The 22,881-nt window shown below is 43.7% G+C and overlaps 2 protein-coding genes across 2 annotated transcripts in view; one reads left to right on the top strand and one right to left on the bottom strand.

The window, feature by feature from the left end:
* dlgap4a (discs, large homolog-associated protein 4a) overlaps nucleotides 1-22,881 on the bottom strand; it is a gene marked incomplete at its 5' end in the record, with an annotated part of 61,666 nt that overhangs the window by 17,730 nt on the left and 21,055 nt on the right. Inside the window, one exon of the mRNA XM_080764035.1 lies at nucleotides 17,164-17,404. Within this exon, the coding sequence (XP_080620161.1) occupies nucleotides 17,164-17,404 (241 nt within the window). The remainder of the gene's footprint in view (nucleotides 1-17,163; nucleotides 17,405-22,881) is intronic.
* On the top strand, nucleotides 21,769-22,491 carry LOC308315921 (dnaJ homolog subfamily B member 9-like; the record flags this gene model as incomplete). Its single annotated transcript, XM_080764194.1, has 2 exons — nucleotides 21,769-22,080; nucleotides 22,162-22,491. The coding sequence occupies 2 exons, from the start codon at nucleotides 21,769-21,771 to the stop codon at nucleotides 22,489-22,491; spliced, it is 642 nt and encodes a 213-aa protein (XP_080620320.1).

The raw sequence follows: 22,881 nt of genomic DNA, 5'->3' as shown, positions 1-22,881 counted from the left end.
TGGCTCGCTAGCTGGCTGGGTGAGTGGCTCGCTAGCTGGCTGGGTGGGTGGGTGAGTGGCTCGCTAGCTAGCTGGCTGGCTGGCTGGGCGAGTGGCTCGCTAGCTAGCTGGCTGGCTGGCTGGGCGAGTGGCTCGCTAGCTAGCTGGCTGGCTGGCTGGGCGAGTGGCTCGCTAGCTGGCTGGGTGGGTGAGTGGGATCAACATGTCTGACAGGGCTGGGAAAAAGGGAGAGTGACTCAGTGACTGGGCATATGCAATACGTTTCTTCCATTTCTGTTTTTATTGTACATTTAGAGTAGTCTATACTCTTAGTCGATAAACCTTTCTCTCCCAATTTAGTTGTCTAATAATCTTACCCTACTGGCTCCCGTCAGCAGGGAATGTGGAAGGGGAGGAGTACACTCCTCCCACTGAGGGCTCCTTACAGGCAAGTAAAAATAAAATGCATCATAAAATACTTGATGCCAGAAATGTAAACAACATGTTAACAAACAAAGTGTAAACATTTAGCGTAGCCACTAATAAGCCCTCTTTTGTCACACTACACGACGTGTCACACAAAAACAACCAATCTCCAGGGTCAGTGTGTGTGTGTGTGTGTGTGTGTGTGTGTGTGTGTACTAGAAACTGCACATTGACTGTTTTAGTCAATTTGGGGGAAAAACCCTGGAAAGTTTTCCACCTACAATCATGACACACTCAAACTAGGGACAGGGCCCGGCTTTAAAAAAAATGGTTAAGGGTAATCCGAGGCTGGCGGTTTGAGCGAGTCAAGGAAAAGTAATATGCGTCTCTATACTCTGCTCCAACAGTAGCAGCAGTTCCAGTCTGTAAACGACTAGCTAACACCCTGTAATCCCGAGGGAGCGGGCCCTGCATCATTAAAACCAGTGACTCACTCACAGCAGCACCAGTAAGGTTACGTTACATACGACCAAATATACACAAACATGGCTGGCTGTGCGTTGATCCTGACCTTCCAGCAGACATGGTGACACTTGTCAGTTTGCACTAATAGCTGTTAAGTCTCAGCAGAGAGAGAGAGAGAGCCGGGGGGGGACAGGGGGACAAAACAAGGACATATTTATACTCTGGCAATGAGAGACACATTCCTGGCATGCCAGCATCGTCGACGCATGACATCCCCCCCGAGTTAATTAATGTGTCGCTATGGGCTGCAGAGTGTGAATAGACATTCGTTTGTGTCTGCAAGACAACAATTCTCTCTCTCTCTCTCTCTAAACCGTAGACATTGAAGGCTATGCTTTGCTTACAAAACCTACAATAAATCAGAAATTCGTTTTTGCTCGTCTATATTGAAGATTAGCCCTACACGTAACTTATAAACATGAACACGTGAAGAAGTGGGAAAAATCCATACAACATAAAAAAAAAATCCCTCTGCTAAATTCAACTGTGAAGAGCATAGCATACCGAAATGGAATCACGCCTTAACACCATTTCTCCCCCAGCCTTAAGAAAAGCGCAAAATCCCCATTGCTCCATTTAATTTTAGGCTTTCATGGCTTCATGTCATCTACCTACACTACAGGGTGTTTAACCCATTCTGACTCGAGATCAGATTCATGCGAGGTTTCCACTGGACACACACTAGGTCTGATTAACCCATTCTGACCTGAGATCAGATTCTAAAAATGTCAGTCGTTCTTCGATTTTTTCAAAAATAGCAGACCTACAAGCTCGTAGCGCGCCACTCGGTGGCGCGCTATGAGCTTGTAGATCTGCTATTTTTCAATAGCTAAAGCATAACATGATGCTAAGACCAAAATGGGTTCCCCGTTCAGAATGGGTTAAGAGCTGGATATAAGCTGTCCAGACAGTGTACTCTGGATGGCTGGGACAGATCCAACCGCTCACCCACTGTACTTCCTTTTGACAGCACAGACAATAAAACCAGGAATAGAGAGTGGCTTTGTCACAAATCACTGACTTTATTTTATTTACTTAAAGCCATATATATTCAAGCCGATCCATAACGCGTTGCATAATTGCAAGGCTTTGAGTTTGCACATCTGTGTCATGTGTGGAAATGTTTGAAGATATAAATGTTTTATATACTAAGTGTATATGTAATCTCGCATTACATTGAAAATGAGTTTGCATGTTCTCACCCTCACAAAAAAGATGCAGTAATCCTGGTCTCTAAACTGCCTCAACCTGGCCAGCCGGGGAGCCTGATGGAGGGGAAAGGAACTGGTTGGAATAACGTGTTCCTTCCACGCGCTATACGTCCAACCAGGGAAACTCCCCCCCTGTCAGGTGTAAAGGAGCAACTTGGACACTCAGGCATGAAGGAAGCATGAGTTCAAGTCCGTTGCTCTCCCCACCCCAGGTTGGCGGAGGGTGTGTAGAGCCCAGGATCACATTAGATGATTGACACAGGGGTGAAAAATGGGTTACAAAATCGTGGGATAAAAAATATTAAAAAAAATGAGGCAGAACCTCAATTGCTTGCTTTCGAGAATAAATAAAGGTTTCAATCAATAATACACATAATTGCAGATACCGAAAAAGTCAAATATTGTCTAGACATGCATGGGGTCAGGCTGCCTGCCTGCCTGCCACCTGCCTGCCTTGCTGTAGGTCCTGTTGGTTGGCACTGGGTCACAGAGCTTGGCACGCAGCCCTGACCCCGTCCTGGCATTGAACCCGCCACCCGGGCACTTTCTATTGGCAGGCCGCCCTGACACCGTCCTGGCATTGAACCCGCCACCCGGGCACTTTCTATTTGTGGGGCTTTGCAGGTTCTCTCATGTTCATGCGAGTTTCCTCTCCTCACACACACCAGAAGTCAAAGACATGCCTGCTCAAACAGTTCTCCTGCCAGCGGCAGGTCCCTCTGGGCACTGCTCAATGGCTACACGCTGGCTATACACAGCAGAGTGAAATACAACTTAACTGTGAATAGAAAATATTTGGCCTCCGGGGCGCTCAGCTGGCAAGGTTTGAATAATCCACTGAGGTGTGTCCTTGACGCTTTGTCAAGGATCTATACATATATATCATCATACTATAATTCAGTCAATGTCTGAATGTGTGTCTGTCAGAAACACCGCCGTATCTCCTCACTGCCTGCACCAATCGCTCCCACTTTTCACACAGGCATTGACCATCTTAACGAAGCCCTTTTTCCAATTTAACACATTATAAATTAATAATGAATTTATTAGTGAATTAAAAATGAGAAAACTGAGCGTACTCTGGGGCAGGGAGGAGTAGGACGGAGGCTCTACATCCTCCCGGTGGGGGCTCCTCACTGGTAGGTGAGTCGGACACAGCAGTGACAACACACAAAACATGTCAAAACATAAACTATCTAAATTGGGATAAAAAGTAACCCCAAGAAAATAAATAGATGACATTCAAGCAAGTAAAACACATTAATGTAGACATTCTTGTCTACATTAATGTGTTTTACAGGGGTGCACTACTTAGTTTAGACAGTTTTTGGTTTAGACTAGTCATTGGTTAGACCAGTCATTAATCCTACAACTACAACCTATCTCAAACCCTCAGCCTGGCCTAAACCTAACCTCCCACGGGGCAGCACACCTAAACCTAACCTTAACCCATGTCTAACCAATGACTAGTCTAAACCCTCACCCTAAACCTAACCTCCCACGGGGCAGCACACCTACACCTAACCTTAACCCATGTCTAACCAATGACTAGTCTAAACTAAGTATGCACCCCCCGTTTTCCAGGATGGTCCCCTTGGTCATTTCCATGTGCAGAGCACCAATGGGTTTATTTTGCTCCCACAGCTCTCAACGTCAATTACAGACCGACAACACCAGGCTCATCATAATGTTAAGTAAATTGCTTCACATGTAGTGGCGGCATTTAGTATGCACTCAGAGGCCATCAGCAGGGCTGTGTGAGAGGGCGATCAGATAACTGGTAATGGTGCAGCGCGCAGCTGGTCAAAACACACACCGTGTTCATGTATGCACTCATGGTCATGACAGCCATTAGGACAGCTGCGTCAGCTCCCTAACTGTTTTACGCCGGACACAGGGCTCTGGGATTTGACAGCTTTTGATTCATTACTAGTACAGTTAGTATATGATGATGATTTTCCATTTGTTTTGATCTTTTATATATTTTATTTTTATTTAAACTCTTGTCTTCAATTTGTTGGAAGCTTTGCCCTAAAATAATTCCACGCACCGTTTCATACCTGGCGTTGATTACCGCTTGGGCTCGTCCGTGTAAATCTTTGCCATCAATTTAGTTTTAGTTTATTAAGTTAACCACATGAGCCGTCCCCATTCTGGTGCTGGGCAGCCTGGGCATCATAATATAGGTGAGCATTGGGTAAAACAAGCTCGTCTACAAGCTCATATTGCACCGTGAGGAAGTAGATCGCTTATTTCAGCAACAACATTTGGTGTAGAGGTAAAGAATCGGAGGGAACCAAGGACAGAGACCTGTGGGACACCGCTCAATGAAGTAGATACTGTACTGTACAGTAAGGTTGAAGGGGTTAATTAGGCCTGAGAGAGTGAACCTGTATCAGATGATCAGGTTAATTAGGCTCGACAGTGAACCTGTATCAGATTATCAGGTTAATTAGGCTTGAGAGAGAGAACCTGTATCAGATTATCCAGACAGATCCATTGACTGTATTTCCAAGCCAATGAGCTACTGATTGAATGAACACAACAGAACAGGATACTTGGATTAGAGCTCATGGCTTACATTTAAGATATTTCCCATGAGAGGCATTGCTCTGCTGTTAATTATCCTGTACATCAGATGTGGACAGAAGCAAAACATATTTGCCTGTTTTGCACAATGTTACTTGCACGAATGTTCATCATAGATGAGATTAGTTACTATCAGATACCTTTTATAAATCTGTACAGAACGCTCTATAAATAAGTGCACTGATGTATAGTAGAATACCTTCAACAAATCTGATACCAAATAATCCCAAATTATATTCCTGCGCTGTGATTCCGGCAGAGAGCCAAAACATGGACATAATCACTGTTGTGCCGATATACTGTAGAGTGCAGCTGTCGGATTATGGTTTATTAATCCCCTGGGGGGGGGGGGGGGGGGGGGGGATTCTTGCCGTTAGGCCCGTTACTGAAGCAGAGTGTAAAAATGTAAAAGCGTACTACAATGAACAATACATAAACCATATAACAAAATAGATAGCATTAACTAAACGCTCACTATACGTAACATGTATACGCCAGTGAGTCCTCCAGTCCACATACAGTATACTCCACTTGCAAACACACACACACACACACACACACACACACACACTCCCACACACTCTGCAATATTCCAGTGGGGTGATGGAAGACACAGCTCTGTCCTAGTTAACCCATTCTGAACGGGAACCCATGTTGGTGTCAGCATCATGTTATGCTTTACCTATTGAAAAATAGCAGATCTACAAGCTCATAGCGCGCCACCGAGTGGCGCGCTACGAGCTTGTAGGTCTGCTATTTTTGAAAAATCGAAGAACTGTGACATTTTTAGAATCTGATCTCAGGTCAGAATGGGTTAATCAGACCAGTGTGTGTCCAGTGGAAACCTCGTATGAATCTGATCTCAGGTCAGAATGGGTTAATACCTGCTTTACTTCAACATACTGTGGCAGTATGACCGAGAGAGAACCTGGCAACATACTGTGGCAGTATGAGAACCTGGCTGGTTGCTCAGTCCTCCAGGACTCACAGCTGGTGACGACTCGAGTGACAAATAATTTAGGCAAGACACACTTGGGCCAAGAGGGAGCAAAGAGAGACAGCCAGGGCAGAACTCTGGGATGGACGGGTTTAGAGACGGGGAAGGACATCAACATACATACAGTCATACAGTCAGAACTCTGGGATGGACGGGCTTAGAGACGGGGAAGGACATCAACATACATACAGTCATACAGTCAGAACTCTGGGATGGACGGGCTTAGAGACGGGGAAGGACATCAACATACATACAATCACCCTGTTGGTGTTTTAACTAAGCTATGTTATACTTTAGCTATAGAAAAATAGCAGATCTACAAGCTCAATGTTTCAGTTTGTAACAAATCTTTGCTTCTGGGGCGTCCCTGGAACAACATATTTTCAGATGGGGGGTCGGCAGCATATTACATAATTTTTGGGGTACTTGACATGAAATATTGAGAAGCACTGATATAGAAACATGAGCTTTTTCAAATACGTTATAAAAATAAATAAATGGGTTAAACACAAATCAGGGTTAAGGCAACATACATACAGTCAGTTTGTGGGGGAGGAGGATGATAGTGGCTGACAGGACTGTCTCAGCACATGCTGTCAGGAAGGAAAAGCAACCCACTTCAAAAACACCTCACGAAACCAGAAAAACCACCACAACCAACAACAAAGGACAAGTTAAAAATACCAAAGACCACACACACACACACACACACACACACACACACACACAGCCATGTCGTATATTAACTATTTAACTTAGTCCTCCATTTGGTCATTTGAATGTGACTGGCAATTAATTCTTATAAAACAAGGGCTATAGCTGTAGCTGGTACTGTAACTCTCACATTGTCAAAAATCTACAGAGGTGGCTGTGTGGTCTGGCAAGGTTACAGGGGGCCAGAGAACTGTCTCACCAGTGCAGAACTATACTTTTTTATTATTATTAAAAGCTTACCGGTACTTTTCACATTCTAACATGATTCATTTTTAATGATCAAATATAGATTCTATCGACTTTTCACTGACAACCCTGACAGACAGACAGACACACAGTATCTTCTGGCAAAAGTTTTGCACCATCATTGTTTTTTATGAATCATTGATTTTGTTAATAGAACAATAGTTTGTTCATAGACGTAACGTTTATTAGTTATTACGTAAGCACTGTCACAACACTATTGATAAACGGACACTTTGCATTCCCACTGTAGAACTTTGCATTCCCACTGAAGAACATTACTGGTCATTTCAACCTGACAAGGTGGAGCTGAAAGTCTGACCGTACAAACTATATCTGCATTTAGGGCTGTGCCACAAGTTACTCACAATCATGACATTGTATTTGACGATACATTGTCAAACTAATAATTGTGATCAATGAGTTAATTGTGCTTTTGGCATTGAACTTTGACTTTTAGGCTTTGTAAACAAATTGCACTGGGCAGATAATAATAATAACTTCAATGTACACAGAAATGACTGAACTTAACTACCCATAACGTACTATGGGCAAAACGGAACAGACCATATTATTTATCAATTTAATGCGTTCAAAAAACATTGCCGGTCTACAAGCTCACAATATGTTGTGATGGGTCCCAACCCTATTTTCGAACATCTTTCAAAATGTATAAACATTTTTCACCAGATAAATGTAAACGGGTAAACGACAATTCTTCAAAAGTAATTGCGATTATCTGAAATAATTGTGATTACGCGATTATGTAATAAATAATTGTGACATGACAGGCCTAGTAGGGTTCCCATTATTCCCACAGGACAACCAACATGAAACAGTAAATGACTCGCTGTGCCTGCCAGTGGAAAAGAGATTTAAATACAAATCAGGGTTAAGGCTTCACTACTCCTCCCTATACAGTACATAATACAGCAGCTAGAATACGCTCTCAGCCATCCTTAGGAATCCTAGCTGCTGCTAACCTCCTTATGAAACAGTTTCATCACCCACTGAGTCAGAGACATTCTGACTCAGAAGTGATCTCATCAATGGAAGTGACAAGCAAGAGTGTAATACCATGTTGGATGACTCACAGTCTGTCTGCGCACGGTGCTCAACACGCACACGCACACACACACACACACACACACACACACACACACACACACACACACACACACACACACACACACACACACACACACACACACACACACACACACACACACACACACACACACACACACACACACACACACACACACACACACACACACACACACACACACACACACACACCATGTGGAATCTGCATGGCTGCTAGAGGATTACAATCAGCATAGCCGTTACGGCGGCCACGACGTGCAATTGAACTTTAATCTGATGACACCCATCAAGCAAAGACATAATTTATAGTTTCAATAGCACCAGTTGCACATGAAAACAATACGGGCGCTCGTCTCGGGGTGGCGCAGTGGTTAAATCCAATGCACCCTGACGGTGAATACGACGTTTTCGTAAGTGTCTTTATACGAACACAACTGGCCTGTGTTAAAGGGAGGGAAGCCGGGTGAGGACGGTGATAATTGTCACTACAACGTACTCCTATATAGGCTGGGCGGCACACGTCAGCAGGGAGCCTGGGAGGAGGAGGACGAAGGCTCTACAAACTCCCGGTGGGGGCCCTCATACTACCGGTGGGGGCCCCCAGCGGGAGTATGTAGAGTCTACATACTCCCGGTGGGGGCCCTCATACTACCGGTGGGGGCCCCCAGCGGGAGTATGTAGAGTCTACATACTCCCGGTGGGGGCCCCCACTGCCAGTAGGATTATATACAAAAGCTTTGACAACACACCAAAGTGTGTGGGGAGGAGTTAATTGGCATAAATGACTAAATTGGGGAGGAACAATGTGTTAAAAAAAGGCAAAAACTAAAATGTATAAAATGTCACACGAACACAAATGTACACCTCAACATGTAGGCTAACAGAAATTGTTTCACTATCATAAGACCCGAGATAAACAGCTTCAACCACGTAGGGCATATGGTTGAAGCTATTTATCTCGGGGTCTTATGGTAGTGAAACAATTTCTGTTATCATGCCTACATGTTAGAAATAATTTCCTATTGTACACCTAACTTAGTTAAATGGACAGGTGCGTAGGAAAGAAAATCAGCATCAGATAGACAGATACCTGATGTCGGTCTGTTGGACCGAAACAGCATTTTATATTAATGATTAATCTTTTGACTGTGCTAATAATCTCTCACATAATGCAATACAAGTGCAAGCATCAACAGCAGAGATGTGCACACACAGACTCGTTGTCTAAAAGCTTTCTTTGAACTTGAAGAATCACAAAGCAAAGCACTGGGCCTTAAGTATCAAGTGGGCAGTGAACTAATACATTATGGATGGTATCCTCAGGTCTTAACACATGCTAGCCAACATCACTGCGTCAGAGAGAGAGAGAGAGAGAGAGAGAATACAGAGGGTGCAATGTGTTCTGAAATTAGTATCCGCACTGGAAATGGTATCCGTCAAATTAAAGCCAAATAATTGAGCTTTTGTGGACAATGGGTGTAACGAAAGGACTACGGCTTCCAATTTAGCGTACAAGAACAGAACAGAACAGAACAGAACAGAAAGTAGGACATGTTGGAGAAGTCAGCTGATATCTTTGCCTGCATGGTGGCAGGGGTAGCTGGGTTCTGACACGCTACAGCAAAACATTAGAGCTGACAGCGTGTGAAATGTTCCAACGTTATCTACATTTTCATCACCCGTGTGCTGGCAACAGTCACATGGTGTATGTATGTACCACAACTTAAGTGTACAGCTGTTCATTTGTGTAGAATAATAAAGGCTAAATAATTCTGTAAACGTGAAAGGCTTTTTCCATCTGGTTGTCAACAGAATCCAACAGATTTATAGAAACCTGATTTAGCTTTTAATTGAGGTGTAGACTAGTAGACTAAATCACTATTTCTCAAGGGTTCAAATGGACCCTTATACAGGTCTGTAACTCTACAAATGGAACCACATGGACACTAAGGGTCCATTTGGTAAATAAAATAATACCATAAAAAACACAAATCTAAACTTCTAAAGTGCATCACTGACTCTCTAGCCAGTAGCTGATTCCATAACAATATGTTCACACTTGTCTATAGGACAGTTTAGGATTGAGACTGCCTGACACACAGAGGCATCTCATTCCAAAAGAGAAATACCCGTATATGTAAAATAATTATTGCCACAACCTTTTGGCAACTCTTAATTGGCATCTCATATACCATTTGGTTTGCCCTAGTTTCATAACGATGAATCAATCACCTTAGCGTTACTCCTATAAATACATACATTACTCCTATAGATACATAGAGAACATTGATATGATGTTTTGTTTTCTCGTTTTGTGTTGTTGTTTTTGTTCGTTTTTGTCTTGTTCCTGTTAACTGTATTGTCCTGTCTGTCTTTGTTTTTGTTTTATGTTATGTTTGTTTGTTTTTGTTTTGTTTACTTGTTTTTTTCCCCTTCCGTTTGCTTTGTTGTATTATTCTACCTCTGAAAGCCATTTATCTGTTAGAAGGGTAGGCACTATAAGCTTAGGCTTCAGCCTACACCTTTTTGGTCTGTTTCTTTTGCAAAACTTGTTTTAATGGCCAAAATAAATAAACTCTACTCTACTCTACGCTACTATAAAAGGTAGTCAGAGAGGCATAACAAATATTGCATATCAATGATCAAACTGGGGTCTGTGAAATGAAAAAGGTTGGTCTCAGTGATGTCAGTTCAGTTTACCCCCAGCCAGGTTGCGGTGACTCTGTGGTGTTGCTAGGTGCTGTAGATCTAACACTAGATACCGTAATGTGTGATTACACATTTGAATAGTGCAAAGTTCCATAGATGGTCACTCTCTCTCGCACACATACAAAGTGCGATCCAAGTGTTAAAAACACAATATGATGAAGGAAGGGGCTTTCCTCCACAGTAAAATGCATTAGGCTGGCATAATTAATTCCTTTCCTGTATTAGAAATAATGAATCCAACATCCAACTTGTGATGTCCTAAGTGGATATGATAATTTTTTTACTTACTCTGCAAGCTTATATGTAGGCTACTGTATGTAAGCAGGGTATTATGCAGCTAAGTCAGATTTAAAAAACTTAAGCCTTTTTTTAATGCCACAGAATGATATTCAATATGTATGAATTACACACAACGACACCAATAACTCAAGCTTCAGGGTCAAGTGAAGTGTGTGTACCCTAAAAATATTGGTTCCTTATTGCAAAATAAATCTGCTCTGTAGACTGTGTGTAAGAAGAGACTTATATTTTTGGGGCGTAGCTAGCAACTCCAGTCCAGGCTAACCAACCAGTCTTATGTATGTTGTAACAATCAACACGTTTATAGCTAACGTTAGCAATAAGGTTAACTAGCCGTGCGCTAGCGGAGGTGGACTATAAAGGCTAGCATTAACTAGCATTAACAGGAGTTCAGCGCCCCATCTGTGTTTTAATACAGCTACAATAGTAACGTTACTGAACCGTCAATGAAGCCATAAATCTGTCATGTACAGACAACTTTGTAATATAGCTTTAAATAATGATTAGAAAAAACATAGGCTATTATAGAGACGTTATACACTAACAGTCCTCGTTCCATATAATGAACCGTTAAGTGTATCTGATCTTTTGTGGTTGGTTAATTAACCCACACATAACACCCACCACACCAGTCGGCTACCAGGCGTTTAGCTTTAGCTGGTTGTCGCTTAGCCAAAAAATAACTGATCTACAAGCTGTCAACGCGTTACCCCGGCGACGCGTTGACAGCCTGTAGATCTGCTCTTTTTGGCCAACACTCGCCTCGCGTATTTTAAGGGGCGATTCCTCCTCTCACACACACACACACACATACACACACACACCGCTCGAGCTCTCCATCCACGTTTACCCCACTAGCGATTTTATCGACACGGCCGTCGCTTGCCGACAAAATTCAATTCTAAACATCGTTAAAGAGACATTAAACGGGTTATAAAAGCCACCTTACTGTGTCAGAGATTAATCCCGGTTTTATCCGTTGTTCTTTCTTCCACATAGACATAGACTGAGCGGTCTGTTAACTGAAGAGAAAAGGCTCGGGAAAACACGCCCTTCACCATGACGATCCGGGGCCACGCCCCACTCGCACGCCATTGGACGGGCCGAAACGTCAATCTTGGATGAAGACGAACGCGATTGGTCAGAGCTTTAGTAACTCCTTCTGCGTCACCACCAACCGAGGCGTTTAATTGCTTTGGGGTTCCTAATCTATTCACTATTCAGCGCCCACATCCGGCCGAGCCAGAGACCAGCCCCTCCACTGTATCCGGTGGTTTTCACGCACACACGAATTACATGGCTTCGTCTTTTCCGTATCCGCTGCCAAGTGAATTGATCCCAGTCTTGAAGTCTTCATTCCTCTGTTGACGTTGATTCATTGCTTCATTGCTTCATTTGCATGTGTGTGTGTGTGTGTGTGTGTGTGTGTGTGTGTGTGTGTGTGTGTGTGTGTGTGTGTGTGTGTGTGCGTGCATGCGTGTGTGTGTGTGTGTGTGTGTGTGTGTGTGTGTGTGTGTGTGTGCGTGCGTGTGCGCGTGTGTGCGTGTGTGGAGGAGGCGTTGTTTCCTTTATCCATGATTTATGTCTGCTGCCCTGTGTCCGACATGTCAGCTGTAGGCTACTGTATGTAACAATGCTTTGCCGTCCATGCACTTTGTAACTGGCTGCTCTCCCAACTGTCAAACTGCACTGGCAGTGTTTATGTCCTTTGTACAAGGTATTCCTGTACTTCTCATTATGTGGACATAAATAAACATTTCAAATGTGTGTGCGTGTGCATGACACCTCAAACCCTCACCCTAACCTCCCCCGGGGCAGCACACCTAAACCTAACCCCAACCCTCTCCCGACCCCCAACGCACCTCGGACCAATTAATGCTCCTTCCAACCAATGCTCCGTCGGACCATAGAATGCCTCCCCAAAAACGGAGGTCTCCGTCCTATCAAAAAATCCCGCTGAGAAGGTCCTGGGTTCGATTCCCGCTCGGGGCACTGTGGGTGCTGGCGGCGTGTTTCCTCCTCCACGTCATCAGTGCTCATACCCAAAGGCGGGGGTTGGCGAAAGGGCCTTTCTGTGTGGAGTTTGCATGTTCTCCCCGTGTCCCCTAGGGTAGGTACCCTCACAAAAACATGCAGTAATCCTGGTCTCTAAACTGCCTCCCCCTGGCCAGCCGGGGCGCCTGATGGAGGGGAAAGGAACTGGTTGGAATAACGTGTTCCTTCCACACGCTACGTCCAACCAGGGAAACTCCCCCCCCCCCTGTCAGGTGTAAAGGAGCAACTTGGACACTCAAGCATGAAGGAAGCATGAGTTCAAGTCCGTTGCTCTCCCCAGGTTGGCGGAGGGTGTGTAGAGCCCAGGATCACAGTAGATGATTGACACAGGGGTGAAAAATGGGTTACAAAATCGTGGGATAAAAAATATATAAAAAAAAAAAAAAAAAAATCCCGCTGATCGCATGACCGGATCACACAGCGATTTAGTCACAGTCCAGGCTTTACTCCAAGGTGGAAAGCCTGGTGACGTGAGGTTAGTCAGCTAGTTTTGTGGATCCCTTTGTGAAAAGATGCAGAGATGGAAAGCCATACTGTGCATTTTCTTTTTTCAATTAAACAAAGTTTACTTTGTTCCAACTACGCTGTGAGATTGTAACATTGGGCTTTTGAAACGGTGAGAACTCAGAGGTCATGCTCACACAGTCAGTCATAGATCATAGATGAAAGGAAGCCCTGAGGTGAAACTCCTCCTCCTGAAGCACACTGAGGATGAGCATAAGGATCACAGTTAAAGGCCTTGAATGAGTCAGAACATACACATTGACATACTATTAGTTCCATGTAATCTGTGAAGACAGATTCAGACCTCCGAAGTTGAATCAAATTCAAATTATTTTATAATTTCTTTCCTTTTTTGCCGATGGGTTCAGAGATTGATTTAAATAGTGGCAAATGCCGGTGTTATACAGTTGTTTCAATGATCATCAACAACATCAACATTATGTAGAGTTTTGAAAACGAGATGATACATCTCAAGGGGATATCCTTTCTCAATAAAGGTTCATATTATATCAACAACACTTGCCAATAATGGAAGCTAAAGCCCCTCTGCCTGGGGCAATGGTCTGGTCTCCAGACTCCAGCTCATTCATTCATTCATTCATTCATTCATTTAAACGACTGCTGTTCAGACTCAGCCACTCTAACCTTTCCTGCCCTTTCACTTGCTGCGGTTGAATCATCTTTTCAGAGACACTGATGTGGTTTTACTGATAACAAGAATGGCCTGCAGGCCCTGAGGGTGTATACAGCTGAATAGACCTGCAATATGAACTACATAGCCGCTATTCTCTATACATAATGAACATGTTCTCTGCCTTTTCCATTTATAAAGGGCGTGTAAAGTGATGTGTTTTTGTAAAGACAAAGTATTTTTGTTAAAAGTTAAAGATCTATAATCTATAAGGGTGCAGTACTTAGATTACACAGATTTTGGTTTAGACTAGTCATTGGTTAGACCAGTCATTAGTTCTACAACTACAATCTATCTCAAACCCTCACCCTAAACCTAACCTCCCACGGGGCAGCACACCTAAACCTATAACCTTAACTCATGTCTAACCAATGACTAGTCTAAACTAAGTATGCACCCCCTATAATCATTATGCAGGCTCAGGACCCACTTCAAAATCTTGAAAGTGATTGAAAGAGTTTGGTCAGATGGGTGGCATATTTTCAGAGCATGTTTATTTTAACGATGACTTGTGTGCCAGCTTGGATCAATGGAACCAACACAGGGATCAACGGTGATCCAAATGGTTCTGTAACTCTGAGAGTGTACACATGTACACTCTCTCAGAGGTACAGAACCTTTTGGACCGCTGGTGATCCCCGGAGTCCATGTTGAGAACCAATGATTTATAGTCAAGTCAAAGGCTGTTATATCACTATCACAATAATAATGTCGCAAAGGGCTGCATATGAAAACAGAACAATATTAAAAGCATTTTAAGGAGTGTTCAAGTAGCCTATACAGCCGTACTGCCCAAGTAACACTAACAGTAAGTAAACATAGCTCAATGAACATACAATTTACACACTATACTGACATATGCACACACATAAAACACTGTAAACAAAGGATAAAACTGACACACAGCCTTAATGTCTATATCATGTGCACTTTGTACAGTGTACCAGCTGCTATGCTTATCCACCTTATGTCTAACTTCATACATACTACTGTACCAAATATATTCTGTAGTATTATGTACATACCTTTGTTTGATTACTGTTCCCCTATCCCCACCTCCCCCTTTATTTTTCTTACCCTTTATAAATAAATAAAAAGATAAGAAAAAAAAATATATATATACAGCTCCATCTCAATGAATTAGAATATTGTGTAAAAGTTTTTCCCTAATCCAGCAGTTCAGTTTATTTATTTTGGTCATTAAAAACAGATTAATACAGTGCCTGCTTTGTTTGTTTTTTGCAAAAGAAACATTGACCAAAAAGGTGTCGGCTGAAGCTTAAGCTTATTGTGCCTGCAGCCCTTCTAACATAAAGGGCTTTCATAGGTGAAACAATACAACAAAGCAAACAACAGAAAGGAAAAAACAAACAAACACAACAAAAGAAGAAAAATCACACCTGTGTGAACTGAGTGTTGCAATTCCCCCCCCCCCCCCCCCCCCCCCCCACACCCCCCTCTCTCTGTCTCTCTCTCTCTCTCTCTCTCTCTCTCTCTCTCTCTCTCTCTCTCTCTCTCTCTCTCTCATTAGCAGCCACAGCAATACCCCTCTCTCTGTTTCTGGTGCCCCCTACTGGTATAAATACGTAACATACTCGTGCTCACGTGCACACACACACACAGGTACACAGGTACACGGACATTGCTGCTTGTAGGAGTGGTTGCACCACTCAAAAACAAAATCAAAGAAAGAGGATGAAACAGTTAACAGGAACAAGACAAGAACAACAAAAAAAAACATCATATCAATGTTCTATAAGCTTGTCAACATACTGAAGCACAATGTATACTAAAAGATGGCTGTGTTGAAACCATTGTCATAGGATGTCAATCAATACCAGCAGTTACATGGCCTAAATCATCACTGTCCAGAGTCTCAACACAACCATTTATTATTATGATATTTTAACCTCCGTACATTGACAAGCTTTATGTTGATGCTGATCTTCCTTTTCCAGCAGCACTAATTGGCACCTGCCCACAGAGCCAAACTGTACTGGGTTACTGTGCTTAACTGACCAGCCAACAGGCCTGACCTGAACCCCACAGAGAATCTAGGTACTTGTATTGTCAAGAGGAAGGTGTCAGACATAAGACATGAGAACAATACAAGTACATTTACGGCTATTCTGAAAGCAAACCTGGACTTCCATGACACCTCAACAGTGCCACAGGCTGATCACCTCCATGCCACGCCCCATTGATGAAATAATTTTGTTCAAAAGTAGCCCAGACCAAGTATTAACTGCATACATTAATATACTTTTCAGATGGTCGACATTTCTCGTTAAAAAATAAAAATAAATAAGTAGTGGTCTCGTAAAATATTCTAATATTTTGAGATAGGATTTTTTGATTTTCATGAGCTGTACGCCATAATCATCAAGAATAAAACGAAGAAGAAAATTAACTTTTGCACAATATTCTAATTAATTGAGATGGAGCTGTATATATAAACGATGGAAGCGTGTTGCACAAAAACTAATTTCACCCACTGTTTTACAGCTGTAAAGCTTTGATGTGACAATGAAGATGATTCTGAACTGTAATGTGGTCTACACCTTCGCATGACTGTAGTGTAAATCCTTGTACTGTATGTCCAAAACTACTCATTTTCTATTATTAATATGAAAATAATAATAGATTTTTGTGAAAATAGCAGATCTACAAGCTCGCAACGAGTCGCATCGCAACACGATGCGAGTCTTGTAGATCTGCTATTTTGACTGGTTTTGTGTGACGAAGTCGGACTAACTTATGCCCCCTGACGAAACCGAAACGGCTTTATCGCCTGACGGTATGACCGGAAGCATTTGAAAATGTCGCGAGGCAACAGTCTGGCCACGCAAGACTACTTTTTAAGTGGTGCAACCACTTCTACATCCAGCTTTGTCCGTGTACCTGTGTACCTGTGTCTATGAGCACGAGTATGTTACTCATTTATACCAGTAGGGGGCGCCAGAAACAGAGAGAGGGGTAGTGCTGTGTCTCTAATGAGAGAGAGAGAGAGAGAGAGAGAGAGAGAGAGAGGGGAGTTGCACCACTTGGTTCACACAGGTGTGATTTTCCATAAGAGCGACAGTGGTGGTGAAATGCTTTGTTTTTTTACTCACTGGAGCAGTACACGTGTCCTCCTGCGATGGTGGGCGGTGGGGAGCTGGAGCTGAGCGAGGCAGTGTCGTCGTCCTGGGAGCATCCGGCCTGGATGGCGCGCAGGTAGCTGTGGCTGCGTGAGCGGAAACACGTGGGAGCGGGAAGGTCCAGCGCCTCCACCGCCTGGGAGGCGGAGCCCGTCCCCTCGCAGTACATCACCGGCATGGAGGCCAGCGAGCGCCCACAGCTCTGCCCGCATACCTGTCAATCAATCACATGACGGGCACGGAGGTTTGATACCTGTCAATCAATCACATGACGGGCACGGAGGTTTGATACCTGTCAATCAATCACATGACGGGCACGGAGGTTTGATACCTGTCAATCAATCACATGATGGGCACGGAGGTTTGACATAATGCTGCATCATCTGACTCGTTTCTAACGCTTATTTTGTTACTCTTTGGGTATATTTGTACATTTCCACCTTCAGTCGATGCTTCATATGAGTGAAAAGGCCGGGGTGATCGGTTTATTTTTCAAACACAGTTCTTATATGAAGAGATCTAAAATCCCCCCATGGCCCCCCCAACGCAACTAAAAAAATACATGAACCTGGGGACTGACGCCCTCTACTGAAAGTGATGTCAGGACTTCGGTGCTCTATGTTTAAAACACCAAAAGGGGTTCCCACCCAAAATGGGTTAACAAAGTGCATTTACTTGAGCACTGTATTTAAGTAACTTAGCCCATTTACGATGGGAACCTCTTTTGGGGTTCTTGTTGCTATGTACACTACATAGCAACATAACATAACTTTCCAGAAAACTTCTAAAAAAGGCGTTTTTAGAATCTGCCTCATGTGCAGTCCTGAAAGTATGACTGCCTTCCACTACTGTACATTTCAAAGACAAACTTTTGATTCCACCACATTTCTAGGAAGGAAAAAGCCTACTTTATGAATAATTAACCACCACTAACTTTACTTATACACTTTCAAGTATAATGAAAATCTTTCTCGCAATGCATTGTTACAGTAGCTTGTAGTCGCAGGGCATGTACAAAACCTTTACAAATATTTTATTTTATTTTATTCAGTAGTGGCTCAGAGCCTCTGCCTGATATGACAAAAAGCCTAATATATCCCCCGGCCACCCTTGAGACTAGTGCAGCTAGATGTTGGCTTAATTTCCATAATTATGGGAGACCCGGTTTCGAATTCCAGGCGTTACACAGTTCTCGTTTTTGCAACTATGCTTAAACTTAACCCTAACCTCAGTGAAACTATGCCTAAACCTGTCCCTAACCCTATCATCAGTAAAGCTATGCCTGCTAGGCCTAGGGAGCCAACCAGGTAAGGCGGGTTCTATCCTATGTTGGTGGAATCCATAATAATGCATTATCAGGGGTGGACTGGCCACAGGACGTACCGGTCATATTACCAGTGGGCCGCGACCGTAAGGGGCCGCTCAAGTTATGATATGATTTATTTATTTCTTTGACAGGCAGGCAAAGTGAGTGACAAATAAACCCTCTTCTATCTTGAATCGTTTTGCCAGCATTCTTGTGAGAGCAACAAAGGGGTGTGTGTGTAGTTGTCTGTTGGTTTGTATCATAAATGTTGTTCTGTAAAAGTGGTGGTATTACTAGGGCGTGTTTGTTTGTGTGTGCCTCGACGGAGCGGGGCGGTAGAGTTTCTGCTATCTGCGCGCTGGTTGTGGTGGGCCGGTCTGGGCCAAATTCGCGCGAAAATGACCGGGCCGAATTTATGTCCCAGTCCTGCCCTGTGTGTTATCGACACCTCTTCAGCCCTTGGACTGGATTTGTCACCTTATCCCATTCTGACCGGGCACCCATTTTGGTGTTGGCATCATGTTATGCTTTACCTATTGAAAAATAGCAGATCTACAAGCTCATATCGCGCCACCGAGTGGCGCGATACGAGCTTGTAGGTCTGCTATTTTTGAAAAATTCGAAGAACGACTGACATTTTTAGAATCTGATCTCAGGTCAGAATGAGGTTAATCAGACCAGTGTGTGTCCAGTGGAAACCTCGTATGAATCTGATCTCAGGTCAGAATGGGTTATATGAACACTGAAAGAGAGCACTCAGGTTGTCTTGGTTCTTAGAACTATAATTTCACTATTGTGTTCTGTCAGAGATGCTGTGAAAAAAGGCACAGCCGGATTGGCAAGGCAGGGTGTGTGAATGTGACACAACATTCTGCCTCATACTGCTCCCTGTTTCACTTCAATGGGTTTATGATCACAAACAAAACGTGCTGCTATTTCCACAGCCTGACCAACCTGGCCGGCCGCGCTGTCATTAAACAGACAATATTTACCAGACAGACTCCCTGGAAAATGGATTAAACGCCTCCAAAGAACTCGAAAAATAGACAAGCACATCAATTTCCCCTGTTCCTACTTCACTGCATGGCTACCCGTTGAGCTCATGATAATTGATTTTACAGATGGTATTGTTTGTTTGTAAATCACCGATTGGCACCTCCTTACATGTCTGACCTTCTGAACCCTAGCGTATTATACGCCTCCCTGTAATCTAATCTCAGATCCGCAGACGGGCTGTTATTCAAGGGCCCCAGAACAAGGTTTATAACAGAAGGATATAGTAGGGCTTTTGCTGTAAGTGTGGAATTATTATTACACTTGTGGAATAAACATCCACTGGAAATAAGACTGGCTACCTCAATATCCACTTTTCAAACACTCAACACACAAAAACTCTCTTCTAAAAACTCTCTTTCAAAAACATAAATCGGCCCATTTTTGCGTCCGTATTTTGTTAAATAAATGCAGAGAGACTATCTAGTATACAATCTACAGACAATAAGCTACAGTATTAAAACTAAACCAAACAGCATCAGTGTAAGACTAGACGGACCGTAGACGCTGATGCTATTGTGTTACACGTCATGCCTGTAAATCTGCAACGTCGGCATGCAATGTACCGTAAAATCACACACAATGTGCCGTGTACACACAGCGCCTTTTGTTTGTGTAGGAAGGCAAAGCCGGCCGTAGCCACGTGAGCCCCAGGGCAGCTTCAACCGCTTCCATTTCAAGGATCCTTATGCATGGCTTTGAAACACGACGAGCAGATATAGGTCCACTCTAGAGTATTTCAATACCCCCTCCTCACTACCACACAGATATCAGCGGCTACTGAGGTCAGCAACCGAACAAACATGGCCAGTTCTTCATTAACGGGTTCCGAATTGGTTTGGAGAGTTGCATGTAATGGTTTTATAGTAAATGTATCCGCGTCCGTCCGGCGTCCGCCTGCCCAAATAGCGGCTACTAATGAGGGAAGATACTCCGTCCATTTCCAAACATACTGATCTGTCGACGTACACTAAACTTCATCAGGAATATAAAACGATTAGTCTCACGAGCCTCTTTCCTGCGCCCCTGTCTCGGTTGGATTATTCGCATTTAACCAAAATGCATATAGCGCATCGTGTTAACCCATTCTGACCGGGCACCCATTTTGGTGTCGGCATCATGTTATGCTTTAGCTATTGAAAAATAGCAGATCTACAAGCTCATATCGCGCCACCGAGTGGCGCGCTACGAGCTTGTAGGTCTGCTATTTTTGAAAAATTCGAAGAACGACTGACATTTTTAGAATCTGATCTCAGGTCAGAATGGGTTCATCAGACCAGTGTGTGTCCAGTGGAAACCTCGTATGAATCTGATCTCAGGTCAGAATGGGTTAAATGCTTCTCTCACTCAACTCTAGTAGATTGGACTCTCCAATGATTATCCCATTCATCACATCCACTCTGTCTCTCCTTATAGGTGCTGGCGTTGCTCAAACTATTTCATTATCTTAATGAGCCGCTCTGTGCCAAGTGTTTGTGCAACAGACAGACCATACAGTATATAGCTCCCATTTATGAAGCATGTATTTACCGGTCAGCAAAAGCTACAGGCAGTATTTCCAATTGCCCCAGTACTTTTACTCCTACTCTGCTACATCTCAGATGCAAATATCATACTTTTACTCCACTACATTTATTTGAAAACTTTAGTTACTAGTTACTTTCTAGATTTGTATTATTATTACAAAAAACATAGGGTACAGTAACCACTTCAACCCTATATTATACATTTGATTTCGGCCATTTTGAAAATTGCAGATGTACAAGCTTGCGGTGCAACGCATTGTGAACTTGTAGATCTGCTATTTTCAAAAGATTTTTATACATTTGAAAACTTTGAAATGAGACATTCTGCATACTTTTACTGTTGGTACTTGCCAATACTTTTGAACTTTGACTATATACTCATTTTAACAGATCAGTATTTCTATTTTGCAGTATATTGATACTTTTACTTAAGTAAAACGTTTGAGTACTTTTCCCACCACTTGTAGTCTGTCGTTTTGTAGCCGACAGTGTGAACGCAAAACCAAGAGTACTCAAGCTATGTGGAACTTCATATTTGGGTAGAGTCACGTCATATTGATGAGGTCATATTCATTATTAATGATGTCACCGTATTAGTTCATATTTGGGAAAGAGCGAAGGAAGGACAGACGCTCGTTAACAGGACGATATTCACACTCCTAACAGCAGGCTGTGTGCGTTGGAAGCAGCATCATGGCCCGGATCCGGTCCTGGTTTCTGCTGGTACTCTTCTACGGTCTGCTCATCTCGGAGCAGCTCCTCCTGGCGACGAAGAAGAGAGACTACTACGACGTACTGGGCGTGCACCGGGACGAGTCCGACCGGCAGATCAAGAAGGCCTTCCACAGGCTGGCCCGGAAGTACCACCCGGACAAGAACAGAAGCCCCGGCGCCGAGGCCAAGTTCAGAGAGATAGCGGAAGCTTACGAGACCCTGATGGACGGCAAGAAGCGGCGCGACTACGACCAGTTTGGTCACGACTCGCCCCCGCCGCCGGGCGCCGCCGCTGGAGGATGGGGGGGAGGGGGAGGAGGAGGAGGAGGAGGAGGAGGAGGCAGCGACTACGACTTCCAGCATCACTACCAGTCGTTCAACTTCGACGACTGGTTCAAGGACTTTGACGTATTCAGTCACCACCAGCAGCAGCAGCAGCAGCAGCAACGGCAGAAGAATCACGTTCAAGGGAACGCCAAGAACAACAAACACAAAAGCCAGCGGTCGTCCAAACAGGGCGGCGCCATGTTCGGTGGACTTTTCGAGGAGTTGTTCTCGTTGGACGGCGGTGGGCGTAGTGCCCCTCCTGGTGCTGGGAGGGGACAGTCCCATGGCTCAGGGGAGCAGCAGCAACAGCAGCAGTGCCGGACGGTGAGCCAGCGCAGAGGGAACATGGTGTCTACTTACACCGTATGCTCCTGAGACTACAGGGAAAGAACCATGGTTAAAGTCGTCCTGAAATGGCTTTATTGCTACATTTCTTTTGCTATGTTTAGCTCAGAAACAAGGGTGTGTTTTTCCTATAGACCAATCACAGTGCCAGCTGGCGGTCCTGTTCCCTCCGCGGGGTGTGAACTCTGAACTCTATTATAGAGATGGAGAAAATGAAAGAAAGCTACTGCAGGTGCAGTCACTGGGAACACGTACTGTTTGATTTAAGGCCAGTGCAGGTTGTCAACCTTTGGAATTTTAAGGACCCGCCAACCCGATAACATTATTATTTTTTTTATCTCTGGGATCCCAACTACACTACTATCAGAGTATTGTACAGCAGTGATTCTCAACTATTTCATTTAGCATTTCAATATATGC

This window comes from Protomyctophum bolini (assembly GCF_963924005.1).
Source record: "Protomyctophum bolini genome assembly, chromosome: 5".
Taxonomy (NCBI): Eukaryota; Metazoa; Chordata; class Actinopteri; order Myctophiformes; family Myctophidae; genus Protomyctophum; species Protomyctophum bolini.
Note: the sequence above shows the minus strand (reverse complement) of the source record. Positions and strands in the feature narration are given on the sequence as shown.